General features: G+C 55.5%; 3 protein-coding genes across 4 annotated transcripts; 2 read left to right on the top strand and 1 right to left on the bottom strand.

Moving 5' to 3' along the window:
• The first annotated feature begins 228 nt into the window (after positions 1-228).
• Positions 229-11,865, top strand: Lrrc43 (leucine rich repeat containing 43). The gene is made up of 15 exons (XM_042668946.1): positions 229-360; positions 977-1,246; positions 2,721-2,831; positions 3,943-4,082; positions 4,616-4,854; positions 5,519-5,802; positions 5,903-6,426; positions 7,447-7,588; positions 7,674-7,790; positions 7,888-8,061; positions 8,306-8,345; positions 9,620-9,744; positions 9,797-9,923; positions 10,292-11,238; positions 11,641-11,865. Exons 1-15 carry the CDS (start codon positions 229-231, stop codon positions 11,863-11,865), a joined length of 3,597 nt encoding a protein of 1,198 aa, XP_042524880.1.
• A 653-nt stretch (positions 11,866-12,518) lies between these two features.
• B3gnt4 (UDP-GlcNAc:betaGal beta-1,3-N-acetylglucosaminyltransferase 4) lies at positions 12,519-13,731 on the top strand. Its single transcript, XM_042668945.1, has 2 exons — positions 12,519-12,540; positions 12,656-13,731. Exons 1-2 carry the CDS (start codon positions 12,519-12,521, stop codon positions 13,729-13,731), a joined length of 1,098 nt encoding a protein of 365 aa, XP_042524879.1.
• A 264-nt stretch (positions 13,732-13,995) lies between these two features.
• On the bottom strand, positions 13,996-25,134 carry Diablo (diablo IAP-binding mitochondrial protein). 2 transcript variants are annotated; one of them, XM_042668962.1, is made up of 6 exons: positions 25,050-25,134; positions 24,592-24,718; positions 19,935-20,066; positions 18,922-19,032; positions 18,666-18,762; positions 13,996-14,788 (listed from the first exon to the last, which is right to left on the bottom strand). In XM_042668962.1, exons 1-6 carry the CDS (start codon positions 25,097-25,099, stop codon positions 14,592-14,594), a joined length of 714 nt encoding a protein of 237 aa, XP_042524896.1. In that variant the 5' UTR covers positions 25,100-25,134; the 3' UTR covers positions 13,996-14,591. The 2 variants fall into 2 exon arrangements, with proteins under 2 accessions (XP_042524896.1, XP_042524897.1); XM_042668963.1 differs by lacking the exon at positions 18,922-19,032.
• Between the last annotated feature and the right edge of the window lie 2,857 nt (positions 25,135-27,991).

Here is a 27,991-nt window from a genome sequence, read left to right as displayed (position 1 = left end):
GTGAGCGCGCATCCGTCGGTTGCCTGGCAGCAGGGCTGTGCGCGTGCGCGTCCTGTGGTTGCCTGGCAGCGGGGCTGTGCGCGCGCCCGTCGGATGCCTGGCAGCGGGGCTGTGCGCGCGCCCGTCGGTTGCCTGGCAGCGGAGCTGAGCGCGCGCCCGTCGGTTGCCTGGCAGCGGGGCTGAGCGCGCGCCGTCGGTTGCCAGGCAGCGGACGCTGAGGCCCGCGGCATGGCGTCGTCCAGCTCTTCAGGCCTCAGCAGGCGAGGCGGCGAGGGCGCGCCCGGGACCGTGAGCGCGTTCGTGCGCGAGCACCTGCGGCAGCTGTGTCTGAGCGAGTTCCCGTGCGGCACGGGCAGCTGGGTGCGGGCGCCCGGGGCCGGCCTGCGGGAGGGGACAGGGCCGCCCGGCCTGAGGCGGAGGCGGGGAGCCTGGCTGGAGGCCCGAGGTCTTTGAGGCGCGTCGTGGGAGCCGAGGGGTGACGCGCCAGGCTCGGGGTGGCCAGGCCTGAGTCCTGGAAGGAGCTCGCGCACGGGGTCAGGGCCGGCCCAGGCCGCGCCCCCAGGCCGTCGCCCGGCGCGGGCCCTGCCAAGCCGGCAGCACCTCGGTCTGAGCCCGCGGAGCTGGCCCGGACCCGGGCCTCGGCTCAGCCCGGAGGCCCCGGCACCCGACCTCACGCCAGGCTGCTGGCGGAGGGCCGCGGTGTGGCGCGGGTTCCCAGCCGCGCCCGGGGCACGTTGTGGGCCGGATGTGAAGCCGGGCTGGCGGCGTCCTTCGGAGGACGCGGCAGGGAAGGGGCCCCGGGCCCCGGCGCGTGCAGCCCCTTCCCCTCCGTCCTTCTCTCCACGCCTCCCGGGCGGTCACCGGTGTGAGGCCCATGGCGGCCATTCCTCAGCGACCCCCGCCTGTCCAGCCGCCCATGCGTTTAACTTCATGGTTTTGGATCGTTTAAGAAAAAATCTCCTCTTCCCGTTGGCAGAATAAGTCTCGCTTTCTCCCTAAAAGCTGGCGGACCTGGCGGGAGCTGGTCCCCACGGAAGAGGAGGCAGTGAGCCCGGAGGAGGAGACGGTGGAGGCCCTGCTGGCCCTGGTGCGCAGCCCCCACTCGCCCTGGGCCCACGGGACTCAGCTGGGCTTCTCCTCCGCCGAGGACCGCTTCCTGAGAGAGCTGGCCATCCGCAGCCCTCTGAAGCTCAAGGACACCTTCTTCTACTCCTACTTCCGCTCCCTGAGGGTCGTGGACAAGCAGGTGGGTGCCGAGGCCGAGGCCGGCTCCCTGCCGCCTTCCGTCTCGCTGGCCGGACCCGCGTGTCCGGCGGGCAGGACCTCGCGCCCCCTTCTTCCCCTTTCCTTCACCTTCTGAGGATGACGCCTGTCGCACCTTGGGACTTGAGCTCAGGGCCTCGGTGCTGTCCTTGAGCTATTGTGCTCAAGGCTTGGGCTCGACCACTTGAGCCACACCTCCCGCTTTTTAGTGGTTAATTGGAGAGAAGAGTTTCACTGACTTTCCCACCGAGGCTGGCTTTGAGTCTTATCCTCAGAGTTCCGCCTCTGGAGTAGCTAGGATTACAGGTGTGTGTGAGCTATCACTGCCTGGCCCACATTGATTTTTTTCTTTTAACCTTAACTGGGGAACAGGTGCTGGGGAAGTTTTATATCCTGCTAACTTTGTTTACTTCTGTTACTAAAAAGCCTTCTAGCCAGGTGCCGGTGGCTCACACTTGTAATCCTAGCTACTCAGGAGTCTGAGATCTGTGGATCATGGTTCAAAGCCAGCCCTGGCAGAAAAGTCAGTGAGACTCTTATCTCCAATTAACCACTAGAAAAGCGAAAGTGGCGCTGTGGCTCAAGCGGTAGAGCGCTCGCCTTGAGCTGAAGAGCACAGGAGTAGCGCCCAAGCCCAGAGTTCAAGCCCCACGACCGACCAAAAAAAAAGAAAAAGAAAAAGAAAAAAGCCTTAGGGCTGGGAAGGTGGCTCAGTGGTAGAGTGCTTGCCTTGCATGCATGAGGCCCTGGGTTCGAATCCTCAGCACCACATAAGCAGAAAAAGCCGGAAATGGCGCTGTGACTCAAGGGGTAGAGCACTAGCCTTGAGCTGAAGAGCTGAGGGACAGTGCCCAGGCCCAGAGTTCAGACCCCAAGACCGACCAAAAAAACAAAAACAAAAGCCTTCTTTGCTAGATCAAAAATAACAGGACCCCAAAGTTGCATAGAAACTTGGCCTCAGCCTTCCTGCTCTTTGTTCTTTTCCCCCCAGAACCCAGGAAATGACCTGCTAGTAGAGGAAGAGGAGGGTGGCTTGGCTATGGGCTGTCCCCTAGTGACCGTGAAAATCTGTGTCTCAGGAAACCCCTGAGGATGCGGCAGGCTGGTCACTGTAGGTCGGGAAAGCCCAGCCGGGAAGGCCCAGATGTCCTGGCGGCCACAGGGAATCGGGGCTTCCGCGCTTCTGCCCGGCCCTGCATCCTGTATGCCACAGCTATGGCTGCAGGCCTCCCGCGCCGGCTAGCCGGGGGAGGGGGGGGGAGTTCGGGGTCACTGCGGCTCTGAGGCGGTGGCAAAGACCAGTTCCTTCTCTCCCAAGAATCTCACCATCTGAGGGACGTGGAGCCCCGGCCTTGAGGTCCCGCACACGTTCTCGGCTTCCACCCTGCAGAGCTGCAGAGCAGGGGAGGCTTGTGGCTGGGGGGGAGGCTGGGATCGGATCCTGTCCTTCCTTCCAGGTGAGCCTGGTGGACAGAGACCTCCTGAAGTTTCTCAAGCTGGAGGAGCTGGTACTGAGTGCCAATGAAATCAAGGAAGTCGATGCCTCGAATCTGCCCCCTACACTCAAGGTACAGAGCTCCACTTCCAGAGGAGCCTTTGAGCAGGGCACCCAGAAAACCTGCACCTACGCTGGTTTGCCAGGGTGGCCTGTGCTAAAGAAGAACTAGCCCTAGGCTGTGTTCCCCTCAAAGTTAAAAGGACTAAAGGTGTGGCTCGAATGGTAAAGTGCATAGCAAGTATGAAGCCCTGAGTTCAAACCCCAGTACTCCCCCCGCCCCCCCATACACAGTTAAACATAAATATAAGCTGAAGCTAGGTACTGGTGGCTCACACCTGTAATACCAGCTAGTCAGGAGGCTGAGATCTGAGCAGCCCTGTCTGAAGCCAACCAGGGCAGGAAAGTCTGTGAGATTCTCCAATAAACTACTCAGAAAAAGCTGGAAGTGGTGCTGCGGCTCAAGCGGTAGAGCACTGGCCTTGAGCAAGAGAAGCTTAAGGACAGTGCCCAGACCCTGAGTTCAAGTTCTAGGATCAGCTAAGAAAAAAAAAGGAGCCAGGCACTGGTGGCTCACACCTGTAAATCCTAGCTGCTCAGGAGGTTGAGATCTGAGGATCGTAGTTCAAAGCCAGCCCAGGCAGGAAAATCTGCAAAACTCTTATCTGCAATGAGCTGCCAGGAAACTGGAAGTGGTGCTGTGGATAGAGCGCTACCTTGAGCTGAAGAGCGCCCAGGCCAGAGTTCAAGCCCCACGACTGGAAAAGAAGAAAAAGATAGGCCAGGCTTTATCATGCGTCTTCAGCTCACTGTATACAAAAGGCCTGGACTTTGAGTTAAACACTGAGAATGACTAACCCACTAGCGGAAGACTGGTGAGACTCATCTCCAAGTAAGCACTAAAAAGCTAGAAGTGAAGCTGTGGTTCAACTGGTAAGAGTAGTAGCCTTGAGCACAAAAGCTCAGGGACAGTGCCTAGGCCTTCAGTTCAAGCTCCAGGAGAGAGAGAGAGAGAGAGAGAGAGAGAGAGAGAGAGAGAGAGAGAGAGAGAGAGGAGAGGAAAGAGAGGAGAGAGAGGAGAGACAGAGAGAGAGAGGAATGGACTCAGCCCTCGTCTTTCTGAGTTTCCCAGGACGGAGGCTGGGCGGCCTGGCCTCACCCACACGCTCCCTCTTCACCTGCAGGTGCTGGAGCTGTACGGCAACTCGATCAGCAGCATGGTGTGCCTGTGCACGTGCCCTCCGCCCCGGCTGCAGCATCTGGGGCTCGGCCACAACAAGCTCCTGGGCCCCTTGGAAAGTCTCTTCGTCACGTCTCAACACTGGTGCCTGTGGCCGGAAGGAGGGGAGGGAAGGGCGGTGGGACTGCGCCTCTCCTCTGGAGACTGGGGTTCTGGGCTTCAAGAGGCCCTGGCTCTCTAGATTGGGTTCTCAGTCAATCAGGAAACCCCACTTGCTGCCAGGAGCTGCTCCCCCTCCCCCACCTCTCTGGGGATGATCAAAATGTCCCTGGATGGTGCCGAGGCCCCAAGGGGCCAGGTGAGGCCTGTGCCCAGGAGTCGCCTCTTGGCGCACTTTGCTGCGCTCCTGCTCGCGCTCCTTCACCCCAGCCAGAGAAGTGAGCCGCGTGCCCGCGTGGCTTCGTGCGGTCATGGCCAGGAGGATGACACCCCGGGGCCCCAGAGCCTCTGCAGGCCTCCCACGTCCCCAGCCTCCGCAGGCCTGACAGGAAATGGCCTTGCCCGGAGAGGAACAACTGGTGTGAATGGAGGCAGGCAGGCCGAGCCTTGGGCCATGGGCCTCTCACACGCGGGCTCTGGGCGCCTCCCCTGCTCACCGCGCGGGGCCTCCCTTTCAGGCCCAACCTCGTCTCCCTGGACCTGGGCTTCAACGACCTGACGGACCTGCAAAGCATGGTGGCCAGCCTGTCCACCCTCCAGAGCCTGCGGCTGCTGGTGCTACAAGGAAACCCTCTGGCGCTGGTGCCCTACTACCGCGGCCTCACCGTGGACAGCCTGGCCCACCTCTGTGTGCTGGACGACATCACCGTGTCCCCCAATGAGAGGCACCATTTCCGGGGGCTCAGCCGCAGCGCCGGTGGGTCTGGGGGGGGAGCAAGAGGGGGGGTGCCGCTGCTCCGCACCCCAGACTCTCAGCACCAGCTTGACCTGTCTGCTTTATTTTTTTTTTTTTTGGTTGGTCGTGGGGCTTGAACTCGGCCTGGGCGCTGTCCCTCAGCTCTTCAGCTCAAGGCGAGCGCTCTACCACTTGAGCTACAGCGCCACTTCCGGTTTTCTGGTGGTTTATTGGAGATAGGAGTCTCACGGTCTCTCCTGCCCGGGCTGGCTTTGAACCGCGATCCTCAGATCTCAGCCTCCTGAGTAGCTAGGATTACAGGCGTGAGCCACCAGCGCCCGGCTGACCTGTCTGCTTTAGCAAGCGAGGTCTGGGACAGGATTTTCTCCAGAGGTTGACCTCTGGGCCCCAGTTGTTTCATTCATAACCAGGGTGGCTTGAGATCGCCCCCTTGTGGCTCATGAGTAGGTGAGACAGGGCCTTCACACACACACACACACACACACACACACACACACACCCATCAAGCATGGGCGATCAGGGCAGGGCTCCCATTGAACTTGACCTTGCTGGGGGCCGGCTCCTCCCTGCCTCCAGTCCCCAGGCTGTCTGTGTGTGTGTGTGTCTGTCTGTCTGTCTGCCTGCCATCCTCTGTCCCTCACCCCTGCTGCCTGCCCCCTGGCAGACCTCTTGGCACATGAAGCACAGTTTCTGGTGACCATTGGGAACATCAGGGGCCTGGTGGATTCCTCCATCTTGGACCCTGAGCCAGGCCCCGAGGGCCCGTTCATCGCCTACAACTACTACGTGACCTACGACTTCGTGGAGGACGAGGTGGAGGGGGAGGAGAAGCCGTCCAGCCAGGTGCTGTTGCAGGTGCGGCCGCTGCCCCGGGCGGTGGCGTCCCTGCCTCACACGGCGCCCAGGCTGCTGCTGCACAATTCCACCATACCCGCTCCGCCCCCCTCCGTGCCCCGGGAAGGCCCAGGGCACAGGGACAAATGGCCCCTTCCCGGTCACGTGGAGGCCGGCCTTGTGTTTCCCGGTAACCTGGCCGTCTTTGCTTCAGTCCCACTGTAAAGTCACACGGTGCGCAGGGGAGCGTGCTCGCTTAGTGTCAGCCTGGCTTCCATCCCACCACAAAAGAAATAGGCAAAAGGCGCGGGCCGCTGGCATCAGCCGCGGGGCGGTGGCCGGCCCGGCCGCAGCGCGTGGTCTCTCCTGGCAGATGGCCAATCAGTCCTCCAGCCAGGAGCTGCCGGAAGAGGAGAGCCACGGGCAGTCCTCCGACGAGGCCAGCAAGGAGGAAGAGATCCCCAAGAGGTCCAGCACTGTCGGGGCCCCCAAGGAGACCCAGAGGGAGGCCGCCAGGAGCATCACCAAGGAGCTCACCCCGCCCACGCAGCAGGGGGCCCAGGCGGTCCCTGAAGAGGGGGCCGAAGAGTCCGTGGAGTCGGGGGCCACGGAGCAGGGCCAGTCCGAGTCTTCTGTTCTCACCGTCCCGTCGCCCCGCCTGCAGCAGTCCACAGAATCTGCAGAAGAGCTGGCGAAGCTCCGGCCGCGCATCAACCTCCGGCTCTGCCCATCCCCGGGGTAAACAGCCACCGGGCCCCACCGGCCTCTAGCGGCTCCCTGGCAGCCGGGATGACTGACATGAGCCACCACACCTGGCCTCACACATCTGATGCGCTTCAGTCTTAGTGCCAAGTACATTCCATTTCTCTGTGCAGAGACCCGATGATACCATTTTTTAAAAATGTTTTTGTTTTGGTCAGTTGTGGGGCCTGAACTCTGGGCCTGGGTGCTGTCCTTCAGCTCTTCAGCTCAAGGTTAATGCTCTACCACTTGAGCCACAGCACCACTTCTGGCTTTTTTCTGCTTCTGTGGTGCTGAGGAATGGAACCCAGGGCCTCATGCATGCGAGGCAAGTGCTCCACCACTGAGCCGCCTTCCCAGCCCCATCCATTCGCTTTTTCACTGGGAGCTCATGCTCTTCCGCTTGAGCCACAGCCCTTTGAGCTCTGGCTCTTGCTGATTTTTCTTTTTCCTTTCCTGGAGGGCCCTGGATTGACTTTTTTGTTCGGTCTCCCTGAGATTTCCTAGAGATCTGTTGCTTCTCACCCACTGCGCTGGAAGTGACTTCACCCTGAGCCTGAAGGGGCCACCAAATCCCAGGCTCCTCCTCTGCTGCTCTTTGGACCCCAGTAGTGCACCTCTAAGCGAGTGCCCTACGCTACACAGACCTTTGCTGTCCTTTGCTCCAGTTTGGTCCTGAAAATTCTCACTCGTGCTCAGTCTTCAAGTGCTCACTCCGGTCCTCTCCAGCGCTTACGATTATTCATCTCAGGGATGTGCCTGGCGGGACTGGCGGCCAGGCTCAGTCCTCAGCTCTTGGCCTCTTCAGTAGCCAGGACTATAGCACCAGGCTTTAGTTAGTTAGTTAGTTGTTTCTGCCATGCTGTTTTTTCAAAAAACAAAACAGGAAAACCCTTTGATGCATTTGAGGCTGGTTGCCATGGGCAGTGCTCGGCTGCTCCCCGCCATGCCCTGCACCTTCGCCCCGTCTGCCCGTCGCCGGCAGGTGACGTGCTCTGTCTGCCTCTGCCTTCCAAGGACGACCCTCTTCAGCACGGTCCCCAAGCCCTGGGCGGACGTGATCCCCTGCGGGTATGAGATGCAGCACACGCTCAAGAACCTGGTGCCGGTCAAGGCCTTCCTGCTGGCGGGGACGACGGTGGCCATCGTGGAGCAGAAGGTGGGCTGCGGGCGGCCCCTGCTCGGGCCCGGGGACCACCCTCCCCCCTGCTCTCCCCCCTCACCCCGCCACCCGCTGTCACCAGATTCTCTCCTGGCCCCTGGTTCCGCCCCCTCCGGTTGAGATTCCCGCGTCTCCCAAGAAGGGCAAAGGGGAGGACGGCAAGAAGGAGAAGAAAGGGAAAGCGGAGGGGGCCCCCAAGGTAGGAGCGCGGCTGCCCAGGCGCGTCCCCTGCCTGGCTGGGCTCGCCTTCCCCGCCTGCCTTCCCTGCTTCTCCACAGGAGAAGAGACTCCAGAAGAAGAAGAAGGAGCTGCTGCCCAAGGAGCTGCGGCAGGACCCGCCCATCCTCAAGGTGCTGGGCCGCACCACGCTGCTGCTGGAGCCGCTGCTCATGGGGGAGCCGCTGGTGTCCACCGAGTGCAACTTCGGCGTGGTCCGCAGCCTGGACTTGGACAGGATGATACTTGCCAGGGTACGCGGGGGGTGGGGGGGGTAGGGGGGTGGGGGAGGGGGGAGGGCCGGGCCTGCTGCTCTGCCTCAGCCCAGCCAGGCCGGGAGCAGGGGGAGCGGGGGAAGGGGAGGGCAGGACTTCTGGATGCACCCCTCCCCTCCCTCTCCCCATTACTGGCCCCCTCTGGATCTTCCCGGAGACCCCCCCCCCATCATTGGCTCCCCCCTCCCCCAGTAAGCATCTCACCTGTGGTTCTTTCTTTCAGGATTCAAAGAAGACCAAGAAATCGAAAACTGCTAAAAAAGGTATGAGTCCGCAGCAGCCCCCCCCCCCCCCCAGGCTCTGCCCTGGAGCACTGGGAGCGGGGCCAGTGCTCTCTCCTCTCCTCTGCAGTTCCATTACAGGCTGCCACAAAATGTGATCTATGTGAGTGCTCACCCTCCCAGCCCTGGGGCCTGAACTCCGGGCCTGGGCGCTGTCCCTCAGCTCTTCAGCTCAAGGCGAGCGCTCTACCACTTGAGCCACAGCGCCACTTCCGGTTTTCTAGTGGTTTATTGGAGATAAGAGTCTCATGGACTGTCCTGCCTGGGCTGGCTTTGAACCACAATCCTCAGATCTCAGCTCCTGAGTTTTGTTTTTTGTTTTTGTATGTCGTGGGGCTTGAACTCTGGGCTTGGACACTGTCCCTGAGCTCTTCAGCTCAAGACTAGGGCCCTACCCCTTGAGCCACAGCGCCACTCCCTCAGCTCCTGAGTAGCTAGAATTACAGGTGTGAGCCACCAGCACCTGGCCTCCAGCTTTTTCTGTTCATTGGCACTAGGGAATCGAACCAGTGCTTCATACATGCTCGGCAAACACTACCACTAAGCCACATTCCCAACCCCAAAGTTCCAATTTCTTTTTCTTTTTTGTTTTTTTTTTTTGGGGTCCAGTTGTGGGGCCTGAACTCTGGGTCTGGGCACTGTCCCTCAGCTCTTCAGCTCAAGGCTAGCGCTCTACCACTTGAGCCACAGTGCCACTTCCGGCTTTTTTTTCTTTTTTTGCTTATGTGATACTGAGGAATCGAACCGAGGGCCTCATGCATGCAAGTCAAGCGCTCTACCACTGAGCCACCTTCCCTGCCCCCAAAGTTCCAATTTCTACCTGAAAACTCAAATGTTACCAATTTATTCATCAAAATGCTTTCAGTCAGCTGTCTTCCCAGCAAGGGCAGGGGTTTCTTCTTCTTTCTTCCCTTCTTCATCCCTCCCCCCACTTCTTTCTTCTTTTGGAGGAAATATTTGCCAAATACCCAAGACTGACCACTGACCACCCATCATTTGTCAATGTTTTCAGTAAACACAATGTTTGGGCCGGCGCCGGCGGCTCAGGCCTGTCGTTCCAGCTACTCAGGGGCCGAGCTCTGAGGATCGCGGTTCAAAGCCAGCCCGGGCAGGAGAGACCGTGAGACGCTTCAATAAGCTACCAGAAAACCGGAAGTGGCGCTGGCCTGGAGCTGAGCGCGCAGGGACAGCGCCAGGCCACGCGTTCAAGCCCCACGGCCGACAACAAAACCAAACAAGTGTTTTCTCTTTCTCAGAGCAGAGCAAGGCGGCGGTCCCGGCCTCCGAGAGCTCGTACCGGCCGCAGCCGCTGTCGGTGGAGGTGCAGATCCAGCTGAGCCAGTACCGCACGGCGGAGGAGGCCTTCCACACCCTGGCGGACGTGGGCCAGTAAAGGCGGTTCTGAGCACTCCGCCTGGGCGTCTGCCTGCGAGCGGGAAGGGCTGCGGCGCCGCCGGCCTCCGGGCCCCGCGTCAGGGGCGGCGGAGCCGTCTGGGCCCCGGGACGCGGCGGAGGCCGGGGACGCGGCGGAGGCCGGGGACGCGGCGGAGGCGCACCTGTGTGCGGGAGGGGGGGGGGGAGAAACCTCAAGGAGGCCCCGCCCACACCATGCCCCGCCCCGCCCCCTCCCCGAGCGGTTCACACCCGGACGCCGGACGCTGTCTGCCCTCCGGTGCGCCCTCCCTCCGGTGCGCCCTCCCTCCGGTGCGCCCTCCCTCCGGTGCGCCCTGCCCTCCGGTGCGCGGCGGCCCGACGCGCGCTCAGGTGGGTCCCGGGGTTAGGCTGACAGGGGCTCGGTACCCCGACCCCTGTGCCGGACGGGCGCCAGTGCGTGTGCGGCTTCCTGCGGCGGGGCCCGCGGGCCGCTCGGCGCCTCCAGGGAGCGCAATGGCCTGACCCGACCCGCGGGGTCCCCCTGCCCGCCGCAGCCCCGAAATCCCTGAGCCGCCTTGAAAGACCGTCCCGGGGCTGCGGCCGCGCCTCTCCCGTGGGTCTGCGCCCCCTCCCCGTGGGTCTGCGCTGCCCCGTGGGTCTGCCCCTCCCCGTGGGTCTGCGCCCCCTCCCCGTGGGTCTGCCCCTCCCCGTGGGTCTGCGCCCCCTCCCCGTGGGTCTGCGCCCCCTCCCCGTGGGTCTGCGCCCCCGTGGGTCTGTCCCCGCCGTGGGTCTGCGCCCCCGTGGGTCTGCCTGCCCCCGTGGGTCTGCGCTGCCCCGTGGGTCTGCACCCCCGTGGGTCTGCCCCTCCCCGTGGGTCTGCGCCCCCTCCCCGTGGGTCTGCCCCTCCCCGTGGGTCTGCCTGCCCCCGTGGGTCTGCCCCTCCCCGTGGGTCTGCCCCTCCCCGTGGGTCTGCGCCCCCGTGGGTCTGCCCCTCCCCGTGGGTCTGCCCCTCCCCGTGGGTCTGCGCCTCCCCGTGGGTCTGCCTGCCCCCGTGGGTCTGCCCCTCCCCGTGGGTCTGCCCCTCCCCGTGGGTCTGCCTGCCCCCGTGGGTCTGCGCCTCCCCGTGGGTCTGCGCCTCCCCGTGGGTCTGCGCCTCCCCGTGGGTCTGCCTGCCCCCGTGGGTCTGCGCCTCCCCGTGGGTCTGCGCCTCCCCGTGGGTCTGCCTGCCCCCGTGGGTCTGCGCCTCCCCGTGGGTCTGCCCCTCCCCGTGGGTCTGCCCCTCCCCGTGGGTCTGCGCCTCCCCGTGGGTCTGCCCCTCCCCGTGGGTCTGCCTGCCCCCGTGGGTCTGCGCCTCCCCGTGGGTCTGCCCCTCCCCGTGGGTCTGCCCCTCCCCGTGGGTCTGCGGCCCCCCGTGGGTCTGCCCCTCCCCGTGGGTCTGCGCCTCCCCGTGGGTCTGCGCCTCCCCGTGGGTCTGCGCCTCCCCGTGGGTCTGCGGCCCCCCGTGAGTCTGCGCCTCCCCCGTGGGTCTGCGGCCCCCCGTGGGTCTACCCCTCCCCGTGGGTCTGCGCCTCCCCGTGGGTCTGCACCCCCGTGGGTCTGCCCCTCCCCGTGGGTCTGCCCCTCCCCGTGGGTCTGCGCCTCCCCCGTGGGTCTGCCCCTCCCCGTGGGTCTGCGGCCCCCCCGTGGGTCTGCGCCTCCCCGTGGGTCTGCCTGCCCCGTGGGTCTGTCCCCCCCCCCGTGGGTCTGCACCCCCGTGGGTCTGCGCCCCCTCCCTGTGGGTCTGCTCCCCTGTGGGCCTGCCTGCCCCCGTGGGTCTGCGCCCCCCCCCGTGGGTCTGCGCCTCCCCGTGGGTCTGCGCCTCCCCGTGGGTCTGCCCCCCCTGTGGCTCTGCCCCTCCCCGTAGGTCTGCCCACCCGTGGTTCTGAAGCCCTCATTGCTCTGCGCCTCTTTCCCCCGTCCCCCCTCGCCCATGGGCAGCGGGCGTCTGGCGGTGCGCTGCCCGAGGAGCGCGGAGGAATGCTGGCCTGGGCTGGGGCAGGGCATCCCCACTCCCGGGCCGCGGCTGACTTGGGTCCCTTCCCTGTGCACAGCACCCCAGGGCGTCCTGGCTGCTTTGCCTGCAAAGTGATAGGGGCAGCAGGGGTGGGCTCCTGCATAAGGGCTGGAGAAGGATCTGGAAGCTGTAGTAATGGAGGCTTAGACTTCATGGGAGAGGGGCGGCTGGAGGGAGAGGACAAGATGGGTGGAGCCTGGCTCCTTTGAACAGCATTTCCCCAGCTTGACATTGCTGGGAGATGCGATGACTTCCTTTCCCCTGTCCTGGTATGCTTTCTAGGATTTTGCCCCAAATCAGTTTGGCGGGCTACCGGGAAGCCGCCAGACCGATGGGGCAGAGGGGTGTGTGTGTGTGTGCCAGGGGAGGCATTCTTTGGAGGCCATGGCACCTGCTGCCCTGCCTCTGGCAGGAGGCTGGACACTAAGCTCAGTGTGTGCTGATATTGGCCTTAAAGGCAAGGCCTTGTGCCTGTTCCCCTCCCCTGGAGGCTGGTGCTCTGCCGCTTGAGCCACAGCTCCACTTCCCTGTGCAATACCTTGCGTCTGCACTTGAAGAGCTTTTCAGGTTAGAATGGATTTGAGCAAAGTTCCCCTAGTGTTCATTTCCAGTGAAGCCCTCAGGCCCAAGCCTACCGTGTTTTCTGGGGAAGGCTGCGAATGTTTGTGGTGTCTTAAATATCTGCAAGTTATCTGGGAGGAAACTGGACCCTAGCCACGCCCCTGAAGATGGCAGATGGCAGGGAGAGTGGTGAGCAGGTGCGCTTTGCTATTCTCCAGGGAGGGGAGTGGCTGAGGATACATGGAGGATAAATAGCCGCCTTGAAAGCCAGCAGGGTGCCGGGCTCAGGTGTCTCTCCCTGCAGGCCGGCAGGGCGTGGACATGCTGCTGCGCGCGGGCTGGCTACTGCTCCCTGCGGCTCTGCTGTTTAGCAGCTGGCTGCTCCTGAGGAGGGAGGCGGTGCCTGCCGGGGGCTCCGAAGCCCTGCAGCCCTTCTGGGTTTCCCCTGGCCCCCACCCCTGTCGCTGCTTACCCAACCACACAGCAGCCAAGGCCGCCCTGGCCCTGCCCAGCCGGCACCGCCTCTTCTTGACCTATCGCCACTGCAGAAACTTCAGCATTTTGCTGGAGCCTTCCAGGTGTGCCAAGGATACCTTCCTGCTTCTAGCCATCAAATCACAGCCTGGTCAGGTGGAGCGCCGTGCAGCCATCCGCAGCACGTGGGGCCGGGCAGGGAGCTGGGCTAGGGGCCGACAGCTGAAGCTCGTGTTCCTCCTCGGGGTGGCGGGACCTGAACCCCCGGCCCAGCTGCTGGCCTATGAGAGCTGGCAGTTCGATGACATTCTGCAGTGGGATTTTGATGAAGACTTTTTCAACCTCACACTCAAGGAGCTGCACCTGCAGCGCTGGGTGGCGGCTGCCTGCGCCCAGGCCCACTTCGTACTGAAGGGAGACGATGACGTCTTTGTCCACGTCCCCAATGTGCTGGAGTTCCTGGATGGCCAGGACCCAGCCCAGGACCTCCTGGTAGGAGATGTCATCCACCAGGCCTTGCCCAACAGGAACACTCGAGTCAAATACTTCATCCCGCCCTCCATGTACAGGGCCCGCCACTACCCACCCTACGCAGGGGGTGGTGGCTACGTGATGTCCAGAGCCACGGTGAGAAAGCTCCACAGAGCCGCTGAGGCGACCGAACTCTTCCCCATCGACGACGTCTTTGTGGGAATGTGCCTGAGGAAGGCGGGGGTGAGCCCCACGCACCACGCTGGCTTCAAGACATTTGGAATCCGGCAGCCACCAGACCCCTGCCTCTACAAAGGGCTCCTGCTGGTGCACCGCCTCAGCCCCCTGGAGATGTGGACCACATGGGCAGCGGTGACCGATGAGCGGCTTCCGTGTGCAGCCGCTCCCGGGCCTCAGCTCTCAGGGGTGGGCTGAGAACACTCGGATGGACTCAGTGTGGATCTACTACTCGGAAGGTGAGAGCCTCACAGGTCTTCAGGAAACGCTGTTGTAAACCTCCCTCCCACCTTGCTTGCTCTCATTAAAAACGCGTTAGTCTGGCCAACTTGTCTAGCATGTATTGAATGGGAGCAAATGCGGCTGGAAACGCATGGGGAGACCCTGCTCATGTGGGAGGGAGGATGCATCCTCCTCAGGAGGCAGTGGAGGAACTCGAAGCAAGCAGACGGGAGGCCTGGGTTAAGAGTAAGTCGTGTTGAAAGCACCAGGTGACACCGCATTCCTTCCTTACTAACAGACTCATTGCCTCGACCTGAGCTGTCTCACAGGGCCGTGGGGCCAGATTAAAGAAGGTATTACAGAAACACTTAAAGAGAAATCTTGGAAACTGGATGGGCTCCCCCTTTCCTCCAACTCTCATCCCTCTGGAGGGAGCAAATACTAAATCATATTTGAAAATCTGAACAAGATTAAAAACAGGCTAAACAGCTGAGGAACGTGAGGGTGACAGGAAGGCCCCTCTGGCCCAGGCTGATGAAATGCTTTTGGGTGTGAGGTAAGATCAGCCAGAGAGAGCAGCTGTGCTGTGGGATGTTTTTGGGGTGTGTGTGCAATGTTAAACAGGGTACAGTGCCCCAGGGCTAAGAACCAGGTCCAGGAAAAGCAGAGCCTGCAGGGGAAGGGGCCGGGCACTCGCAGCTCACAGGGTTTCTGGTCTAATCGGCCAGTGCAGGACCAGTGGTGTCTTCTCTGTGCAGAGCTGCGCCCATGCTGGGTACATGGCATCCACCCCTGCTTTCCCCATGGGGTGGGTAGATGGCAGCTGGCTCGGGCCCTCAATCTTCCCGCAGGTAGGCCTCCTGCTCCTGGTCGGCCCTCTCGTCCCCTACCTCCTGTGTCTTCTGATGCAGCTCTTGTGTCTGCACTTCTGCCAGCTTGGTTTCTGCCTTCTGGGAGAGCTGGCGCACTTCTTGCACCTGCGATTTCACCAGCTGGATGTGATTCCTGGCAGTTATAGAGGCCTGGTCTGCTCCTGCCAAAAAATGGAGCAAAAACTGAGCAGGACAGGGCAGAGGGCACATGTGGACTTGAGGACAGCAAGGCTCTGTGATTAGCATCTGAACCTCGCTGAGGCTCGTTTTTCTCAGACCCTCGGACCTTCTTTCTCCTCAGACACACCTCGGCCTCTAAATTCAATTCTCCATTAAAAAAAGAAAAAAGAAGCCAGGTGCTGGTGGCTCATGCCTGTAATTCTAGCTACTCAGGAGGCTGAGATCTGAGGATCATGGTTCAAAGTCAGCCTGGACAGGAAAAGTCCCTAAGACTCTTATTTCCAATGAACCACCAGAAAATCGGAAGTGGCACTGTGGCTCAAGTGGTAGAGTGTATGCCTTGAGCTGAAGAGCTCAGGGACAGTGCCCAGACCCAGAGTTTAAGCCCTACGACCAATTGAAAAGAAAAAAGAGAAAGATTTAATTATGTAGTCCGGCTTCTTGGCTCAGCTTCCTGAGTGAGGGGATTAGAGGCATAGAGCAGCACACCAAGTAGGACATATACATGGTGTGGGTAACAGTCCTGGGGCTTGAACTCAGAGCTTGGGCACCGTTCCTGAACTTATGCATAAGGTTAGTGCTCTTCCACTTCACTCATAGCTCCACTTTTTATTTTTCTTATCTGAAATAAGAGTCTCACAGACATTCACGCCTGTCCAGGCTGGCTGGGAATGATGATCCTCAGATCTTGGCTTCCTGCATAGCCTAGGGATTACAGGAGTGAGCCACCAGTGCCTGGCCATGGTGACTTTTAATCTACTGTAAATAACCTCAAGTCATGAATCACGGGCAGTTTTCTGCGTTGAGCCATCACTGTGCTGAAGGCATCTACATTTAGAAGTGACACTAAACTAGGTTTGTTTTTTTTAAGTGCTGGTCTGGCATCCATGCTTTGCTGCCCCCCACCATTATAGAGGTCCGCTGTCAATTTCTTTCTTTCTTTTTTTTTAATGCCAATTGTCAGGCTTGAACTCTGGGCCTGGGCGCTGTCCCCCAGCTCTTCAGCTGTAGACCAGCGCTCTACCACTTGAGCCATAGCCCCACTTCTGGTTTTTTCTGCTTATGTGGTGCTGAGGAATTGAACCTAGGGCCTCATGCGTGCAAGGCGAGCACTCTACCACTGAGCCACCTTCCCAGCCCCCGCTGTCAATTTCTGAACATTGGTATATACTTTCTGTAATGTAGGAATTGTTTGCTTGGGTTTTTTTGGCCGGTCCTGGGGCTTGAACTCAGGGCCTGGGCGCTATTCCTGAGCCTCTTTGTGCTCAAGGCTAGTGCTCTACCATTTGAGCCACAGTACCACTTCCAGCTTTTTCTGAGCAGTTTATTGGAGGTAACGAGTCTTACTTTCCTACTATGATCCTTGGATTTCAACCTTCTGAGTAGCTACGATTACAGATGTGAGCCACTGATGTCTGGTTCTCTTCATAACTTTTTTTTTTTTTTTGTGCCAGTCCTGATGCTTGACCTCAGGGCCTGGGCACTGTCCCTGAGCCTCTTTATGCTCAAGGCTAGCACTCTACCACTTGAGCCACAGCCCCACTTCCAGCTTTCTTTCTGTGTATGTGGTACTGAGGAATCAAACCTGGGGCTTCACGCATGGTAGGCAAGCATTCTACCACTAAGCCACATTCCCAGCCCTCTTGAGAATTTTCATTTATTTTTATTTTTCTTCTTCAGAACTTTTAATGTGAGCACTCTGAATCATTCTTTGGCTAGTACTCATACATCCTCCTCCGTCTTTTCTCCTTTTGACTTAATGTTGCTAGATGAGTGGAGGCAGTTTCTGATGGTCTCAGTGGCTCACATTTATAATCCTAGCTACTCAAAAGGTTGAGATCTAAGGATCAAGGTTCAAAGCCCACCTAGGCAGAATCTTACTTCAATTAATCAGCCAAAAGCCAGAAATGGAGGCACTGTTTCAAGTGGTAGAACATTAGCTTTAAGTAAAAAATCCAAGTGAGAGCTCAAAGTCGAGAGTACCTAATAGGTATAATCAATGCCCAGGGACCCATCCAAAACAACAAATCCAGAACAGAACAAGAATTCCCTACCTTCCTATCATTTTTTATGATTTAATACTACAAACTCTAGTCTAATATCCTGAAATGAGAAAGCAAGAGTAGTTTAACTTAATTTCTTACTAACTTGGGCTTAAACTGTAATTTCTGTAAATCTACCTAGTTTGAGTTGAATCAGGTAAGATGTTAATCTAAGGTTTTCCTCAAAGGACATTAATTAAAAAACAACTGCCAGACACTAGTGGCTCAGGCTATTCAGGAGACTGAGTTGGAGAATCAAGGTTCTGCCAGCCTGAACAGAAAAATTAAATACTTTTATGGGGGCTGGGAAGGTGGCTCAGTGGTAGAGCGCTTGCCTTGCATGCCTGAGGCCCTGGCTTCGATTCCTCAGTACCACATAAGTATTAGAAAAAAAAAAAAAAAGCCAGAAGTGGCGCTGTGGCTCAAGTGGTAGAGCGCTAGCCTTGAGCTGAAGAGCTGAGGGACAGCGCCCAGGCCCAGAGTTCAGGCCCCATGACTGGACCAAAAAAAAAAAAAAAAGAAAAATACTTTTATCTCCAATTAACTACACACTCTCTCTCTCTCCCTCTCTCTCATTTTGGGTCCATTGGAAGAAAATATGCCTCAGGGGAAAAGCCCCCACAAGACTGCATTTCCTGTCTTGGGGCACTGAAAGATGAGCAACGCAAGCCTGGCTACTAGGAGCTTGTTGGCTGAGTCTCAGTCTGGCACTCACCATGCCATGGTGTCTTAAGTGTTCAGTTTCTTCAACTGGAGTGGGAATGAAGAATAGCAATAGCTATTTGTTTAACTTTTGGTGCTAGAACTAGAGTGTAAACTCAGGCCTAGTGTTCTTCTGCTGCTTTTTTGCTCATACCTGCTCTTTAACATTTGAGCCATGGCTCCACTCCTGGCTTTTGGCTGCTTAATTGGACATTTGAGCCTCCCTGGCTGGCTTTGAACCTTGATCCTCAGATTTCAGTGTCCTAGGATGATAGGTGTGAACTACAGGTACTCAGCAATAGCTCCTATTTTAAAAGTGCCTGTGTGCCCTTGTACACTATATGAATAAAAAGAAGTTCCTGTGAAGCACTTACCACAATGCGTGAAATAAGAGAAACACTCCATGACTTAATACTAGTTTGCCATCAACTGGGATTCTAATCATTATCCAAAGTCATTCTATGACTTTTACTAAGTTGTACAGATTTTGAACAAATGAATTGCTTCAATATTCGTACATAATCAGTTTTATTTTTCAAGATATTAGTGACCTCGCTTCTGTGGATGCTCTTTTTCTATTAAGCCATCAAGTGGTAGTGAACATACTGAAGGAAACCTTATAAGTTAGAGCCAAACTGGGTATAATTTTGGGATGGGGAATGTGCAGCTCTTGGTCATTTAAGACCCTTGAAATCATCTGCAACAGACACACCTGCTACTTGTAAGTGGCCTCGCCCTCTGTGCCTGGGTGATAAATTTGATTTTTTTTTGTTTTTTTATCTTTGAAGTAAAGTGCTTTTAATTTTATTTTTTTATTGTGAAAATACCATACAGAGAGGTGGGTGATAAATTTGTATAAATACAAATAGCCAAGAATTCCTTGGCAGAAAAAAGTTCCCTACCCCTGAATGAGAACATCTAACGCCCTCATTTTATAGCTAGATTAAGTCAAACAGGGTCCTTCATGTTAAAAGTCCAACCTTGGAAGTGGCACTGTGGCTCAAATGGTAGAATGCTATCCTTAAAGGAGCTCAGGGACAGCTCCCAGGCCCAGAGTTCAAGACTCAGGACCGGCAAAAAAAGAAAAAAAGAAAAAAAAAAAAAAGGTCCCTACCAGTTTGGTATGCGGCTTCTGCTGCCATCTCTGAGAGACCAACTGCAGTCATCCAGGTGGTTTCTAGCTTTAAGTATTCTTGTTGTTTTGAAGTCATCTGTAAATTTAGCAAAGAGCTTCAGACAATACAAAGAGGTTTAGCACAGTTGACTGGACTTATTCAAAATAGCACAATTAGGAAGAGTTGTTAGATACCCTAATTCTATAACAAGCTAGGACCACTAATACAGAAATAACTAATGGGATTTTTGCTCACCTCAACTCTGGCTCCTATAATCACCTGCCATACTTCATCTTCCTCCTGTGAATTCATTTTCCCAAGCAAACTTGTATATTGCCGGTACAGAGAAACTAACGTATATACAGCCTACAAATACAGAATAAATAAGTCTTGGTAAAGTGAGACATAGGAGAAAGGTTAGTGACATTTACACCTTGAAGGTGTAAGTCCCACCACAGCCAACTGACTCCAGTCTTTGTGGCTCACTGAAACTGCACTCTTACTGAACGAGGTAGAGCCTCTGTTGCACAGCATGCCATCACATACTCTGTGGGTTATTTACCATTAACCCTCTGGGACGAAAGTCCAAGGCCCTAAGTTCAAACCCCAGAACAACAAACAAAATTTGAGGAAAAAGCTACTGAAAATATAGGTAAGTAAGAAAAACATTTTTTGAGGTAAGTCTTACGATTTTTAAGTAGTCCTTACAGGGAAACCCTGATGGTAGGCGTTGTGTCCTTTGATCTCTGGGGAACCATGCTGAGGTGGACTGCACTATGTTATTGCTGGTGGCTCACGCCTGTCATCCTAGCTACTCAGGAGGCTCAGATCTGAGGACTGCAGTTCACAGCCAACCCAGGCAGCAAAGTCTGTGAGGCTCTTATCGCCAAAAAGCCCGAAGTGGTGCTGTGGCTCAAGTGGTAGAGCGCTAGCCTTGAGCACAAAGAGGCCCAGCAACAGCACCCAGGCCCACGTTGGGCCTGGGGAAAAAAAAAAAAGATTTCTAGAATGATCTCCAGTGCCCAAGGGGAAAAAATAGGACTTAGTAAAGAGGACATGTGGGCTAGGAAGGTGGCTCAGTGGTAGAGTGCTTGCCTCGCATGCATGAGGCCCTGGGTTCGATTCCTTAGCACCACATAAACTGAAAAAGGTGAAAGTGGCGCTGTGACTCAAGTGTTAGAGCACTTGCCTTAAGCTGTGAAGCTCAGGGACAGCGCCCAAGCCCAGAGTTCAAGCCCCACAACCGACCAAAAAAAAAGAGGACATACCTTAGTATATTCAGTGATTGCTTCGATCAATGCATATGTGGTTTGAGAGAGAAAGGTAGAGGTGCTATCTGTTACCAAAGACACTGCCCTCCTCATTAATGCTTCATTACTAAGAGACTGAGGCTCCGATTTCTGAAAGACACAGAAACATTCTCATAAACACTGTCACTCAACTTCTAAATAGCTCAGAACTTTTCCATGCACAGCCAAGAAAATATTTCTCATGCTGCTTTAGTGTTTTATGCTGCAATGGTACTATGTTCTTTGGGTAACTTCTTTTTTAAAGAAAGATAGTATGGAGAAATAATTCTAGAGTGTGCTATTATTACTTTAGATGTTTTCTCTTTTAATTTTATTTATTTATTTATTTTTTTTGTTGGTTGTGGGGCTTGAACTCTGGGCCTGGGCGTCTCTTTTAATTTTATGTACTATATTTAGTTTTTGTTTATGTGGTACTGAGGAATCAAACCCAGGGCTTCATATATACTAGGTAAGCAATCTACCACTAGGCCATATTCCCAGCCCCACTATTACTACTTTCATTCTTTATATTTACATTTTTATATAAAATGAGCATGGTAACAGTCACAAAATTACAACTTATTTATTAACAGTGTTACATGACTGCAATATAAAAACATTTTCTGTCCTCAAAGATTTTAGGCAAGCAGAGGATGATGGAGGACTAGAGAACTGAATGCAATCAAATATAACAGGGGCAATGGCAAGCCTACAACCCACCAAGAGGCATATACGGGCAACTCCCAATTCTAGGTTGAGGTGATAATGTGAAAAGCTTCATAACATTGATACAGATTAAGTTGTATTTAAAAGTAAATGGAGCTGGGCACTGGTGGCTCACGCCTGTCATCCTAGCTACTCAGGAGGCTGAGATCTGAGGATCACGGTTCAAAGCCAGCCTGGGCAGGAAACTCCGTGAGACTCCTATCTCTAATAAACCACCAGAAAAACTGGAAGTGGTGCTGTAGCTCAAGTGGTAGAGTGCTCGCCTTGAGTTGAGGGGCAGCGCTCAGGCCCAGAGTTCAAGCCCCACGACTGACCAAAAAAAAAAAAAAGGACAGGGGCTGGGAAGGTGGCTCAGTGGTAGAGCGTTTGCCTTGTATGAATGAGGACCTGGGTTTGATTCCTCAGCACCACATAAACAGAAAAAGCTGGAAGTGGTGCTGTGGCTCAAGTGGTAGAGTGCTAGTCTTGAGCTAAAATGCTGAGGGACAGCGCCCAGGCCCAGAGTTCAGGGCCCACGATTGACCAAAAAAAAAAAAAAAAAAGTAAGTGGACAACTATAGTGCTGCTGGCTCACAGCTGAAATCCTAGAGCTACTGAAGAGGCTGATACCTAAAAACTGCGTTTCAAAGCCAGTTGGGGCAAATAAATGTGAGGACCTCATCTCCAACTAGCAAAAAATTGGAAAAGGAGGTGTGGTAGAGTACTAGTACTGAGTGGAAAAATCCAAGAGACAGGCCTAGAGTTCAAGTCTCAGTATTGATATGTACATACATACACACACAAAGAAATAGGGAAGAATGGGAAGATAAATTGACTGCAATGAGCAGTACAGTATTTGAATTCTTTACTTTGACCTCAGCTATTACATTAAAAAACAAAACCTGTAATCAATCCTAGCTACTCGGGAGGCTGAAACCTGAGGATCACAGTTCAAAGCCAGCCCAGGCAAAAAAGTCTGTCAAACTCTAATCTCCACTTAACCACCAGAAAATGGAAAGTGGAACCCTCATGCTGGTGGCAGAGCACTAGCCTTGAGCAAAAAAGCTCAGGGAGGGGCTGGGAAGATGGCTCAGTGGTAGAGCGCTTGCCTTGCATGCATGAGGACCTAGGTTCGATTCCTCAGCACCACATAAGTAGAAAAAAAAAGCTGGAAGTGGCGCTATGGCTCAAGTGGTAGAGCGCTAGCCTTGAGGTGAAGAGCTGAGGGACAGTGCCCAGGCCCAGAGTTCAGGCCCCACGACCATACCCCAAAAAAAAAAAAAAAAGAGCTCAGGGAGTGTGCCCAGGCTCTGACTTCAAGCCCCACAAAGGACTAGGTGCATGATTCAAGTGTGCTACACTTGCCTGGTAAGCCCCTGATCAACCCTCAGTAACACCAAAACAAAAAACCTACCAAAAACTACCTTAAGAGTGATATGAATGATCCATCATCCAAGACTCTTTTCTTGTCAACAGAATACTTACTGTTTTTTTTTTTTTGCTGGTCCTGGAGCTTGAACTCAGGGCCTGGGTGCTCTCCCTGAGCCTCTTTGGGCTCAGAGGTAGCTAGTACTCAACTACTTGAGCCACAGCGCCACTTCTGGCTTTTTCTCAGTAGTTTATTTGGTGATAAGAGTCTCACGGACTTTCCTGCCCAGGCTGGCTTCAAACTACGATCCTCAGATTCAGATATCAGCTGTCTGAGTAGCTGGGAGTAGTAGGTATGAGCCCCTAGCGCCAGTGCAGTACTTATTGTTATTGGAACAAAGAACCCAATGGCTCTATGATAGGCTCTGCCATGTTTTTGGAGCTACTTGTAGACCCCCTCACATCAAACTACATGTTGAAAGCAGCAGTCAACTACTTTTGGTACACGAATAAATCAAGAATTTTACCTATCAGGCTTATATTTCATTCAACTAGGCAATTATCAGGTACTTTATATTGAAGAGCTACAGAAGGAAAAAAATGACACCTCTGTCATAAGTTTTCATAAACTACTTTTCCAATGTTAGTATCCTCACACAGTCCAGATATTGTTTTTTTCCAGATGATGAAATGGAAGCTCATAATAGTTATGTGACAGAATGGTTACACAGCACATCACACATCTAGCCCTCAAACCTTATTTTTTCACTTCTGTACCCTTTCTCTAATGTTCTGCTGACTCAGGGCAGTGCCACAGAGATTATCATCAACTTTCCATCAAGTGGTTAACTTGATGGAACTTATCAACTGAACCATCAAGTGGTTAGGAAAACAATGGTTGTTACTGGGAATTAGGAAAGGCTTTTAAAGAGAGGTGGGCCCTGATAGGGAAGGCAGCGTCATAACAAGAACAATGAAGGGAAAAACACACTTTTTGTCTACAAAGGATGCCTAGTAATCTAGTCTGGTGGGCACAGGAAAAAGAAAGTGGCTGGAGTGGGGGAATGCAGGAAGAGGTTTTAGCTCTAACACACAACTCGGGTTTTGGAGCACACTATAGGGCAAGGACTAGAGGCTTCAGTCATATGGCCCAGTACTAGTACAAAAAAGTCCTTTGAAAGAAAAAATCATCCCAATTGCTGCTGAAAATGCCCTGATGTTTAAAGTGAGGGTTTGAAAGCTAAAGACTCAGGATTATGCAGATGACAACAAAAATGAGGCAGTGTTCTGGGGCTTGTGCATGAGCCTCAGAAGTTACTGAAAACACTCACTGCGAAGTTAATTTTATTAAATACAAACATTTCAGAATTACTTGGCTGGAATGGGCTTGCTGGTTCCCTATCTGTGTTTTCCATAAGTTCTATAGTTGGTAATTCTTTTTTTTTAAATTAAGGTGCTGCCTCCATGTCAACCACCTCCACTGAGGTATCTCCTGATGTCTTTCCATCTCAATTAATAGTAGCACCATTCTTTTAGCTGCCTCTGGAATCTAAGTTATATATGTCATATACATGAACTACTTGCCACATATGGCTGACTTCCTATCTCCTCTGCTGTCTGCCTAGTCTGAGCCACTTTCTTATACTCACACAACAGCACAAACTTCTTATTATTCTTCCTAGATCCACACAGCATCCTTGTACAAAGCACACAATTTTCAGTTAATCCTGGGTCCCCATCTTCATTCCACCTCAGCCACATTAGCACCCTTGAAGTTCCTCAAACAGGCGTGGGCCTTTGCATTTAAGAATTCCTTCCAGAGCCTGGCACCGGTAGCTCACTCCTGTAATCCTAGCTATTCAGGAGGCTTTGAGGGTCTCAGTTCAAAGCCTGCTTGGGTGGGAAAGTCCATGAGACTCATCTTCAATTAACCACCAGAAAACTGGAAGTGGCACTGTGACTCAAGTAGTAGAGCACTTGCCTTGAGTTGAAGAGTTCAGCACAGCACCCAGGCCTAGAGTTCAAGCCCCACAACAAGACCCTCCCCTGCCCCCCAATTCCTTTCTGGTCTTGGGAATGTGGCTCAGTGGTGGTAGAGTGCTTGCCTGGCATGCCATGCATGAAGTCCTGGGTTTGATTCCTCAGTACCACATAAACAGAAAGAACCAGAAGCAGCACTGTGGCTCAAGTGCTATAGTGCTAGCCTTGAGCATAAAGAAGCTCAGGCCTTGAGTTCAAGCCCCACCACTGGCCAGAAGAAAAAAAAAAAAATTCCTTTCAGCTGGGCCATTTTACTTTACAATCATCTGACACCTAATGTTGATGAACTACTATTCTTAGCCTCAGGAGTAAGTTTCCTTCACTGTTCAACTGGTGCTGATTACTGGTCCCACAAGCCTGAGAAGGGGTAGAAGGACTAAGTTTGGGGGCAAAAGCTGACAGTGGTAGAATTGATGAAAATGTGAATATGAATACACCTGCCCAACTCTGAAATGATGGAGCAGTAGAAACCCATAGCATAACGGGTGGGAAACAGCCACGGAGTGATGCGGCAGCACTTTACCTGAGCAACAGGCACGGCACACAGGGTTACGCCGAACCCAGCCACCACAGCTTTGTGCCACGGTCTTACCAATTCTGCGAAGCAGCGTCTCTTGGAGTTCACCACCACAGGGACACACTGTCTGTACCTGCAAGCAGAAGTCCAACTGGCTGAGCCAAGTCCGCGGGCCGCTCCACGCTCCCGCGCCGCGCCGCGCCGCCGGCCTCACTCCCGTCGGCAGGCAGGGCTTCGCTGCAAGCCCAGGCCGGGGCCCCGGGCGCCTCGGCCGGGCCACCGGGAGCGGGCTGGGCAGGCGGCCGGAGTCACGGAGAAGCCACCAAGAAGGACCCCAGCCCGACCGAGGCCGTCCCGACCCGGCGAAGGCGCGGCAGCGAGGCTGGCGCAGCGGGCCCGCCCTCAGCGCACTTCGTGTCACCCGCCCTGCCCACCCCGGCCCCACTCCACCGCCGCAGCCATACCTGAACAGTGTAGTTACGCTCCGCGACAGCCAACTCCTCAGAGCCGCCATCCCGCGGACGGCGGACGGCGGACGCACACGCCGGAAGTGACGCAGCATCGTGAGCGGCGGGAGGGGCACCGCCTCCTTCACCTGAGAGGATGTGGCCCCATGGGCACGCCCCCACCCGAGGATGCGGCTAGGATTGGACAAGCGGGGACGGAGGGGGCGGGACTCAGTGTAACGACTGTAACGGCCGCGCCCGGCGTCCAACGGCCGAAGCCTCCGCGAGAGGCGAGGCGGGGCCGGGGAGCGCTGGGCGGAGGCGCGCGCCGAGACGGGGCTGGGGTCGGGTCTGCCCCGCGAGCCGAGAGCGAAGTTGCGGGGTTAGCGGGGCCGCGCGCCGGGGCGGGCCGGGGCGCGCCGCGCCGGGGCGGGCCGGGGCTCGGGCGGCGGCAGCGCTGTCACTTGAGCACCAGGAAGTAGGTGGTCCAGCCGGCCAGCAGCAGCGCCCCGAGGAGCACCGTGTAGCTGAGCAGCACGAAGGCCAGCAGCTCCCGCAGCAGCCGCAGCACGTGGAGGCTGGTCCAGGCCGGCATCGCCCTGCGGGGCCGGGGAGACCCTGAGCGGCCGAGGGCTTCTGGGGCGCCCCGGCTCGCACAGCGGGACGCTGGCGGGGCGGCCCCGGGGGACAGTGCCCCCGGGGGACAGTGGCCGCCCGGCCCCGCCGCGGGCCCCACGGAAGCCCTGCCCCGGCCCGAGGCCTCGGGGCGGATGACTGGCCACCTCTGCCCTACGGTCCCGCTGTCTGCTTCTGCCCAGCCAGGACTGGGGCCTCCCGGGCGCCGGCCGTGAGCGCCAAGTTGCTCTCGGGCTCGTGTCCTTCCCACCGAGCGCGGAGCCCCGGCCCCGGCCGCTTCACCTCAGGTGGTGAGAATCCAACCCTGGACCTCCATCCCCAGTTCACTCACCTGGCCGTTTCCACGACTCCCCGCGGCCCCGGCCCCGGGCTGGCTCGGCGGGTGCTGGAGGCTGGTCCGCACACCCCAGGCCCTGGCGGAGCTCCGGCCTCAGGCAGCGGCTGCACTCACTGCTAGGTGTGGTCTGGCGACCAACTGCAACCTCGGCGAGGTCCCCGGCTCTCAGCGAGCTGAGCCTGAGCGAGCTGAGCTCAGGCCGTCCCAGGCCCGCCCTCTGCCGATGTCACCTCCCTGCCCACAAGGATGGGCTGCGGGCGGGCGGAGATTTGCGAAGCCCCTCACTGCAGCCATACACGAGGGGGCGAGTTCAAGCCCCTTCGTGTCTGAACATCCCAGGAGGATTTCTCACCGCGGAGTGCAGCAAAAACACCACACACAGACTAGAGCAAGAGCTGCCGTCCCGAAAGACAGGCAAGTGGGAGCATGCATGAGTGTACCCGAACCATCGATAACCTGGAGCTCCAGAGAGCCGGATTCTAATTTGCAAAGTGCCGATTAGCAGTTCACAGCCTCATCACACAGGCACTTTCTACTTCTTTCTGTGCCAACTCCAAGTGCAAGGCCAAGGGTGCCAGCTGGGAAAGCAAAGGATGCTTCCACAACAGTGAAGGAAAAGGAAGCACAAACTTTGTATTGCTTCTGATTATTTTACTTGTTCAAGATTTTAAAGACCATGTTTTTTAAACCTCTGAAAAGGTAGGCAGAGTGGACATCAGCCCTTTTATAAACATCATCATTCAGGAGCAAATGGCTCCTTAATTTAATCAGGATCTCTGATTATCAAATCATGGCCTCAGCCCAGGCTGGCTGAAAACAGGAGCAGGACATTATCAAGCACTCAGGAAGCCAGTGAGCAGTCAATTGCTTCCCCAGAGAATTGGTCATCTGAAAGGCTTCCAGGTCCAGCCTAGCCACGGGATGGAAAGGGTGGCTGAAGACTGTATTTCCCCACACATCAAAAAAGGCCAGGCTTTTCAAAATAGGCCTAATCTGTTCCGCTTTAACTCTTACATGCTTCAGATGCAAGGCCATCATGGGATCTAGACTGAGCCTCTACTCAACCCCCAACTCTGGAAATATTTTGCTGCAAAGCTGGAGCTAGGAAATAGGACATGGCATGAGATTCATGTAAGAATCTGAGGCATGGAGGCATAAGACACTCATTTTGCAAGCACAAGACACTGAGTTCAAACCCACCAAAAGGGTGAAAAACTTGAGAAATTTTACTTTTTTTACTTCAATAGTCTGGCACAAATACATTTTTTCTTTTTTGCAGTACTTGTGCAAATGAGTGTTCTTACCATTGCCTCTTGCTCTATTTAACAGCAATGTCATCATTAAACCATATGATGGAATACATCACACTCTAGAGTACAATTTGGAGTTCAAATAAGTCTCTGTGGGGCTGGGAAGTTGGCTCAGTGGTAGAGCGCTTGCCTTGCATGCCTGAGGCCCTGGGTTCGATTCCCCAGCACCACATAAGCAAAAAGAAAAAAGCCGGAAGTGGGGCTATGGCTCAAGTGGTAGAGCGCTAGCCTTGAGCTGAGGGACAGCGCCCAGGCCCAGAGTTCAGGCCCCACGACTGGAAAAAAAAAAAAAAAATACAAGTAAGTCTGCGATGCCTATGCTCACCCTATGCCTTGGCACCTTTCAACCTAGCCCCTCTGTCTGTTTCGGACACCTAGTTCATTTTGGTGGGGATTTTTTTTGGGTAGTAGTATTAGGACTTGAACTCAGAACCTTCAGCTTCCTAAGCCATTTCCCTAGTCCTAATTTTTGCTGGTTTTCAGACACTCACTCTTCCTGCCCAACTATACTTAGTAGGCTTGCGGGAAGCTAGGACAATAAGGGTGCACTCCTGTGTTCAGCAATGCTTTGAGGAGTGGGTCTCAGGGACATTTTCTGCACAAGCTGACCTTGAACTGTGATCCCAACAATCCCAGGCTCCCAAGTAGCTAGGATTACAGACATGAGACACTGGTGC

The sequence above is a fragment of the Dipodomys spectabilis genome, unplaced genomic scaffold, assembly GCF_019054845.1.
Source record: "Dipodomys spectabilis isolate Male_0828 unplaced genomic scaffold, ASM1905484v1 ptg000480l, whole genome shotgun sequence".
In the NCBI taxonomy this organism is placed as follows: domain Eukaryota; kingdom Metazoa; phylum Chordata; class Mammalia; order Rodentia; family Heteromyidae; genus Dipodomys; species Dipodomys spectabilis.
Note: the sequence above shows the minus strand (reverse complement) of the source record. Positions and strands in the feature narration are given on the sequence as shown.

Bases quoted from the DNA above. Each gene is read 5' to 3' on its own strand.
- Lrrc43 (XM_042668946.1), top strand. From the start codon at position 229: ATGGCGTCGTCCAGCTCTTCAGGCCTCAGCAGGCGAGGCGGCGAGGGC. The intron at 7,589-7,673 runs GTGGGCTGCGGG...CGCTGTCACCAG, and splicing joins TGGCCATCGTGGAGCAGAAG to ATTCTCTCCTGGCCCCTGGT. The intron at 9,924-10,291 runs GTGCGGGAGGGG...TGCCCGCCGCAG, and splicing joins CGCGGCGGAGGCGCACCTGT to CCCCGAAATCCCTGAGCCGC.
- B3gnt4 (XM_042668945.1), top strand. From the start codon at position 12,519: ATGGCAGATGGCAGGGAGAGTG. The intron at 12,541-12,655 runs GTGAGCAGGTGC...CTCTCCCTGCAG, and splicing joins GGCAGATGGCAGGGAGAGTG to GCCGGCAGGGCGTGGACATG.
- Diablo (XM_042668962.1), bottom strand. From the start codon at position 25,099: ATGGCGGCTCTGAGGAGTTGGCTGTCGCGGAGCGTAACTACACTGTTC. The intron at 18,763-18,921 runs GTGAGCAAAAAT...CTAAATTTACAG, and splicing joins TTATAGGAGCCAGAGTTGAG to ATGACTTCAAAACAACAAGA. The intron at 14,789-18,665 runs GTAGGGACCTTT...ATTTTTTGGCAG, and splicing joins AGAAGCCGCATACCAAACTG to GAGCAGACCAGGCCTCTATA.